At 45.7% G+C, this 8291-nt stretch overlaps 1 protein-coding gene across 4 annotated transcripts in view; it reads right to left on the reverse strand.

Annotated features, from left to right (window-relative positions):
* YAP1 (Yes1 associated transcriptional regulator) overlaps nt 1-8003 on the reverse strand; it is an 87567-nt gene extending 79564 nt beyond the window's left edge. For 2 of the 4 annotated variants that reach the window (XM_014250790.2, XM_088051109.1), the window contains exons 1-2: nt 7389-8003; nt 4172-4419 (exon numbers count right to left, since the gene is read on the reverse strand). In XM_014250790.2, coding sequence (XP_014106265.1) covers nt 4172-4419; nt 7389-7709 — 569 coding nt within the window. In that variant the 5' untranslated portion in view covers nt 7710-8003. The remainder of the gene's footprint in view (nt 1-4171; nt 4420-7388) is intronic. The other 2 variants (XM_014250804.2, XM_005516210.3) reach the window with 2 other exon arrangements.
* Nucleotides 8004-8291: the final 288 nt, after the last annotated feature.

The raw sequence follows: 8291 nt of genomic DNA on the forward strand, positions 1-8291 counted from the left end.
TGACCAGCTTGCCTGAACTATAGAATTATAAACAGAAGAAGTCATATTGATGACTCTGAATATGCACTTCCACACTAAATTAAGGTATTCAATAAAATATGCAGTTGTGGTTGCAGTTTTTCAAATGAACACCTTTTGTCCTTGAAAACTAAGATTACTTTGGTAGGGTGGGGAGACCGAGGGGAGCAAAGGATATTGGTGTAGTGGGTATTGCCAGTCAGGGATAAAAACAGGATGCAGGAGAAATTTAACAGCATCACTGAATATTTTTCATGTGTAACATGAGGAAATAAAAAAAAAAACCCAACAAACCAAACAAAACCCTCCCAAAAAATTATAGCAACAAACTTCCCTGTTGTCTTTAAAACAAGTTAGTTTCATAACATCCAAAGCCATACCTCTGTACGGCGTACATGAGAAATGTGTAACAGCACTCTTTTTTTCTGCCAGATGGATAAACACCTCAAACACACCCACAAATACTAATGAAAACCACCTTGGCCTCCTTCAGGAAGTCATTCAACACTTCACAGAAAAAATAGGAAGTTGTTGATAAACTGCTTGCAAGAACTACTTCCTGTAGGAAAAATAATTACAAGACTTGTTTGCTGGACTATCAGTTAACTTCTCCTCTCACTACAAGAGAAGAGGTATTACACAAGCTCTGTGAGAATTAAAGTGATAACTCTAATTTAAAATGATACAAGAGTAATTCTAAAACCAAGCAAAATTTGTTTTTTTCTTTCTGCAAGCTGTTGTCTGCTACTCCCACTGTACATTATCTTTTGCCTTGAGAGCGATCCCCTATCTTTCTGCACAGTTCACTGAAATGTCAAGCAGCAGCTGGCTAACAGGAAGCGGTTAAAAAGCAATGCAATTGACATCACCACACAAACCAAGCTCGGCTTTTTTACTGTATGTTTAAGAATGGGCTAAAGCTACCGCACACCAGTGAGAGATGACTCAGATGTGACCACTTAGTAACCAGGCAAGTCTTAACTTATGAGCTCCACTGAAGGAGCAGTATCAATAAAAAATAGTTTTACCAGCTGTACAGTAAGCAGGCCTTAACCACTGCTCAAAATCATCGCTAAGGGAAAATTAAACTCAGCAGTACTACTCATAACAGTGAGATGAATGCTAATGAGTGGAATTCTGGCAAATCATATGTTGGGCATTCATACATAAGGGGGTCTATTTACCCAGATGACAGACTAATTTACAAGAATAGCTCTGGTTCAAAACCTATAGTACTGCTCTCACCTTCTTTTAATATGTATGGATACATGGGGTGTGTATATAAAATACCTGGCCAAACAACTCTGCACATCTCTCTCTATATACATACACACAGAGATGATTAAGTATTTTCTCTCCCATATACACTATTTTCATTTCTTTGCACAAATTACTATGTTCACAGTGCTTGACCCACTCATTAGTGGAAGTGACTGTAATTCCAGAGTGTATCAAGTATGGTGCTCAATTTTGTATTATTCTCTTTGCACTGTAGAGTATTATGATAACTATAACCATAAGGCTCACTGACATCTGGAAAAAATCTAGCATTGTTACCTATTCTGCAAAGATCTTTCTAGAGTCTGATTACCAGACCATTCACGGAGTGGCTACAGAACAGAGCAACTGGAAACAAAGAGTGAAGCAGCCAATCAAGAAAAAAAGCTGAACACTTGGAAGAGACACTAAAAATCTGCATATGGTGGAAGGAACCACATTAAAGGTATTTAGAATCTGAAATCTTAGTACTCACACTTCAAGCAAATGCTTAAGGTATAACCAGGCAAAATATGAGTTGCAGCAGACTTGCATCTGTGAGATAGAACTTACCACTCATCACTGAAAAAAAACCCTTAGTATACAAACTTGCTACTCAAAACTAGTCTTAAATTTCTTTGGGTTTCCTACACATACAGAGCAAACATTGTGCTAGTACTTTAATGCTTTTTACAAATCTTAATAAACTCCATTGAAGTTGGTGGATCTCACCTGTAGATTCTATTAGGCAACCTTTTACAAAGAAATGTTTTTCAAGTGTGAACAGAGCTGTCCCCATTAGACTCTTCCATACCACTGCATCACCCAAGAAAAGCCAAAAGGAAACAGCCCATTACGCTGTTTAAAAATCTCCCAAGGTCAGCATGCGACCCAGCAGGGAGAGGTTCAAAAAGTACAGCCTTTATTTTTTTTCCTAACAACCTGATTTGTTTCCACTCCTTTCCCCTTCAAGACACATCCTTCACAGCTAGCAGCTCTTTCAATCATTTACTTTGGATGTCTACTTGAGAACAAATGATCTTGCTCATGCAGATGAGTTTGCCAGACTTGTGTGTACTTTCCAGTCTCAGGCTCTTTATTGTTCTTGCTGAAACCTGACCCTTTGAAATGGATACCAGGACAGCAAGAAAGGATAAAAAAACTCACAGAAGAAAAAGGAAAGATTTTTGTGGTAATAATCAAACTGCAGAAAAAGCTTTCCAAGAATAAATCTTTCACTCCGATTTCACCTGAATGAGCACAATTAAAAAAATTCATTAGAAAAGCAGGAAGACATTTTTCATCTCTTAAACTGTTTCATCTTCTGTATTAATCGACAGTGCTATCAAGAACAAACACTTGTGGCAGTAAAACTTTTAAATCGAATATCTATTTTTCATGCTTCATAAGCTGCTTTTTAAGAACTCTCACTAACACAGTCAAAACAAGTTTGCTTTTCATTTCAAAACTCATTATGTTCTTTCCTCAAGGTTCAATGAGCTACAGCTCTCAAATGACATAAACTTACACAGTTCAAAAAAAACTTCTACTTGTGCCTGCTGAAGAGCTCATATTCTAGAGCACACTGATCTGTTAAACTTCACCAAAGAAAATATCACATCTTTAAGATCTATAGCTAATGCTTATTTTCACATTCATTCAACAATGTTCTCAAAAGGGACCTTCAGGCTCAAATAATTTCAGACAACTACTGCAACCTCTTTTCAGTTGAAAAAAAAAAAAAGCTAATTTCTCTGTAATAAAAGGGAATACCACAGCTACAGGAACAAGAAACGTTTTTAAGAAGTTCTGCAAGTTCAACTTTCATTGCAGACAAAATTTGTTTTAGTTTTTGAAGCTACAAGCTCAACTACTTCAATCAGATGCACCTATTAATCACAATGTTTGAGTGACAAAGGTAGGAATAAATATGTTTTTCTTGGTTGAAACAAGTTTTACATAAGTAACACAGTGTTACCTCTCCCCACCCTGCAAATGACACAATGGGTTATTTAGAGACTTGTTGCTACATAAAAAGTTCAAATTATAGTCAAAATATTTGAGGGCAGGTTATGGTCTTGGTGGGCACACTTTCAGAAAGAAGGACAAGTCCTTGCTGTTTTAGAAAACTTCACAGAATAAAAGAAAATGTTTCCTGATGGATTAGGTGCCAAATGGATGGCAAGTGTAACTTTTCTTAAGTTATAGAAAAGGTGATACTAATTTCACTGTGTGAAAAAGTTACAGTTCTAGGAACATGAAACAATGTTAGAAATTCTGAAGTTTCCTTTTCACTGTCAGGAACATAGATGAGTTAGGTTACAAACACAAATACTGCAATCAAACACATGTTAATTACCTCAGGAAGAAAGAGTAGGCAAAAACCATTTTGGTTGTGTATTTAAACCCTTGTCCTTAATCAGAACATAAGAAGCCCTGACATACTGTCACTACAATAGTCTCTAAAGTTAACTCTGTATTTTTACATCTGTATTATTAAAATGAGGTAAAACATATCTTGACCTCCATGGCAACTCTGACAATATTCTCCAAATCCAAAAGTCTCATTGTTCCAGAACGACTATGCTCATTTCACTCATTTTTCAATACACAATATAATGGAAAATATTCTCTGGCTAAGATTAAGATAGGACAAATATTCAGTCATATTCACTGCCACACACAGTTTTCAGAAACAGCAGAGTTGATATGGGAGAAATACTGAAGTGGTAGGGTCCCCTGCTTAAAATCAGGACCAGGTTTTTGAAAAGACATATTTTCAGCAAAACAAAATTTACCGAAATTCTAAGACTGTAAAAACAAAGTATGTATCCCAAAAAAAAAAAAAAAAAAAAAAAGCCAGAGATACAGCTAATTGAAAAGAAATTTTACTTACTTAAGAAAGTATCTCTGTCCAGATGGTGTCTTAGCCATCTCCCAACCTGGTGGCAAAGGTACATCATCAGGGATCTCAAAAGAAGACTGGCGGAGGTGTTGAGAAGATGGAGCTCCAGGTCCAGTCACTACTCCAGAGGGTGTAAGTGTCCCTGGAGAAACAGCTCCCAGCTGCAGTGATGCTGGAGAGGAATGAGCTCGGACATGCTGTGGGGTCAGGGCTCCTGCTGTCCCGGCATCAGTGCTGGCCTGCCAGGAGTGAAATTATTTTATTAAAATTCCTATATTTCAGGAGAAATGTAGTTGTCAGAAGACATTTCACTTTAAATTAATGTTTCAGGAGAAATTCATAGCTCAGTTGTTCTAAAGTTCTGCTTATTTTCCAGTTGTAACTGTTCAAGCAGGCCTCCACGTAGTCTGGTTAACTAGCATCACAAAAGCCCTTGTGCAAGTCAAGAAACATTAACCTGTATATGTTGAGAGCCCTTAGTTTTATCTTGAAAACTAAAGTTTTCAAACTGAAAACTAAAACTAAAAACTCTCCTCAGCACAGGGTTAAGAACAAACCTGCCAGCAGTCAGCAGATCTCATCCAGTGCATTGAGTGGTTTGTTACTGGACTGCACCCACTCACTACCATCACACCCACTTTCTGCTGGAGGAGTCAAGTTCCCACTCTCCTTTTCAATTGGGGGTGTGGGGATTCAAGTGCACGCACACACCATCCCTACCCCCCACTCGGGGTTTAAAAGATCACACAAAGAGAAAAGCAATAGTGAAATGCCAGCTGGCAGCAGTGAGTTCCAATAAAGGAAGACTCACGAATTCAACCATTAAAAAAAAACCTATACAAAAAGACTGAACATAACATTTCCTAATAACTCAAACTTTTAGGGGTATAAAGAGTCTGTCCACGCTTTTATCCAAAGCAAAGCTTCAGCAAACTGTTGACCCAGTCAATCAGGAATGACTCACAAACCCATTCATTGGAGTCACCACTCATAAGCACACAGAACGTCTTTGCCAGTAGTAAATACGTGTCCAACGTGGAACAGAAAAGGCAGCTCTGAAAACTTGATTAAAGGAAAAATGGCTTTGAGAAATGTATTTACCAATTAACTGGTTTTATAGATAGAGCAGGACAACACTGACACCTATAATGAGATGCACGTATCAGTCCCTGTCACACCTCTCTACACAAGGTATTGCACCATATGAGGCCCCACTTACTCTTACAGTTCTGCTTCACTCCATCTGTATGCAAGCACACATGAAGTTCCATGCATTCAACTGGAAACCAACCAGTTTGCACTTACATTCAGACAAAATAAGCAAGTAGTAAATCAAGTGGATTTGCAATATTTTAATTCCTGACAATAACAGAATTAAAGAAATTAGAGATCTTTTCTTTAAGCAGAATGTTTATGTGGCACAACTAAACAAAAAGGAAAACCAAAAACAGTCCACAGTGAAGCAAATGATTCTCTCTTGCTTTAGCTGGATTTCAAGTTTATGTTTTAAGAACCACTGAGTGGTACAGGGAACAGTGATCCAACTAAATATGCTTTACAGACGAAGATTAACATTCACAATTGTGAATTGTTTACATTGTTAGACTAAGCCTAAAAGTACAACCAAAAGTTGTATGATCATCACACACTTTAGGTGCATTCAAACACGAGAGCTATTTAACTGCAGTTACTGTATTTAACAAGACACAGCACCAAGTATTGGATGAACGGTCTACCCTTTCAGATTTCTACATGATGAAACCGTGATGAAATTTGCACAAGTTGGGAGAGCACTATACACTAAACCCCTTATTCCTTGCTGGATTTCAGTATGTTATTAAAGGTCTGCAACTTAGAAGCTAGCAAAACTACAGAAGCAGATCAGCTCCACCTCTTCCAATCTTCTTTTCAGTCTTCCTATATGAAGGCCAGACTGCTTTTTTGAGTATTTGGAAAATGAATTAACTCCTAGGCTGGGAGAGTACTTGCCAAGGTTCAGCCTGGAACGAACTTCTGAAGTCAAGTTATAAATCGTTCAAAACAGAAGTTTAATAATGGAAATGTTGACAGACCCTTAACAACACGGGTACCAGGCACCAGTACACGGCGAGTTTCACTCTTACTGGCTACACAGAAAAAGTAACAATAGCCAATAATAAAACCTATTTTATAGCTTAGCAACGAAGTTTATTACTTAATAGCACTCGACTTGGTGGCAGGCACAGTCTCCTTCGAAAAAGTTAGTAACAGCATTAGCTTTCGCTCGTATTCACACCAGCACTTAGATTTTGGTACAAAAGTCCCTCTGCTTAAACACCAAATGCTCCGGGAGGCCGAGCGACGACCCTGCCCCGCATCCCCCACCCCGCTCCTCCCCAGCCCTGCCCCCGCATAGCCCCTTCCCCCCGGCCCTGCCCCGCCCCTTCCCAGCCCTGCCCCGCATCCCTCCCCCGCTCCCTACGCGGCCCTGCCCCGCATCCCTCCCTCCCCCGGGCCGGCACGGCCGAGGCCTCACGGCTCCGAGCCCCGGTCCCAGGCTGCCGCCGCTGCGCCCGGCGGACCCTGGACGCCGTCAGACCTGGCGTCTGGCTCGGGAATTAACTTCGGATGTGCCTGTGTGTGTATGTGGGGGGTTAATCCTACTCAGCCCAGCGCCGTGCTGAAATGGTGGAAAAGTCACATCCATATTTACTGTCTGACGGGGCGAGGGGGTGTAGGTTTGGCAGCACTTCATCGACCCCTTCCACAGAGGGCAAGGAATTCGACCGCAAAGCGAAATTCCAAGCGAAGCGTTTTCACCCAAGTTTTAGGGGCTCACCCCCACAGTCGCCCTCCCGGTGAGGCCGAGATAGCCAAAGAGCGGATGTGGAGTTCGAGGCCCCGCTGGAGACCGGGACGGAGCCAGCGCTCTCCCGCCCTCCCGCTGCCGTCCCGGCCCGGCCCCGACCCCGCCGGCGTCCCGGGGCGCGGGAGGCGGCCCTGCCCCGGGGGAAGAACAAATAAAGGGATGTGGGGGGGCGGCAGAGAGCGCCCCGATAGCCCCGGCCGGGCGCCCCCCGCCCTGCTCGGCCCCGTGGATTCCCGCCCCGGCCCCCTCCCCCACACGCCTCCCCCGGGAGGAGCTCGGCGACGGGGAGGGGGAACACGGCCCAGCCGGGCCGCCCCCCGCCCGCCCGCGGCGTGGGCCCCTTCCTTCCCTCCCCCTCACCTGGCGGGAGTGGGCCTTGGGCTCGGGCGGCTTGAAGAAGGAGTCGGGCAGTTTCCGCAGTCGCATGGGCAGCGTGTGTGGCACGTTGGCGCCCTTGGGGTTCATCACGGCGTTAAACAGCGCCTCCAAGTCGGTCTCCGAGTCGCCCCGCACATGGACGATCTGGTGCCCCGCCGGGGGGGGCCCCGCACCCGGAGGCTGCGCCGCGCCGGCCGCGGCCCCCGACACCGCGCCCGGGGGCTGCGGCGGCGGCTGCTGCTGCGAGGCCGGGGGCTGCGCTGCCTGCGGCGGCTGCTGCGTTTGAGGCTGCCCAGGATCCATGGCTCCGTCGGGACCCCGCGGCGCTTCCCTGGCGGGGCTCGGCGGCTCAGAGCCCGGATTCCCAGTCCCGCATGCCCCGCACCCCGGGCCGCGGGCTCGTCCTGCTGTCGCCGGTGCTTCTCACCCCTCGGTTGGGAAGCCGACCCGGCCGCGGCAACTGGCAAAACAACTCCGGCCGTGCGGCGCTTCCCCGAGCCCGGCCCAGCCCGGCCGGCGCCTCTGTCCCGGCGGCGGAAACTAACTCACACAACACACCAAACAAAAGTTCGCAGTTACGCCCGCCCGAATCACTCTCCGCCGCCGGCTCCGCCCCTCCTGAGCCCGCCCGCACCGTATCCGACCGAGACAGCCCGTGCTCGCAGCGCTCCTGCGCGCGCCCGCCCGCACCGCCTCCCGCCCGGGGCACTGGGGGCGCTGCGCGGCTCCCCCGGACCCCGCTCCGCCCGCGGCCCCGGCCCCGGCCCCGGCCCCGGCCCCAGCCCCAGCCCGGCTGGCACCGCGCCTCCCCCGTTTCGCGCCCGCCCGCTCCTCTCCCGCCCGCCCGCCTGCCTGCCCGCCCGCCCGCGGCCGCCACGGAGCGCA

The sequence above is a fragment of the Pseudopodoces humilis genome, chromosome 2 (genome assembly GCF_049639895.1).
Source record: "Pseudopodoces humilis isolate 2021_Gansu_Grassland_sample_001 chromosome 2, ASM4963989v1, whole genome shotgun sequence".
NCBI lineage: Eukaryota > Metazoa > Chordata > Aves > Passeriformes > Paridae > Pseudopodoces > Pseudopodoces humilis.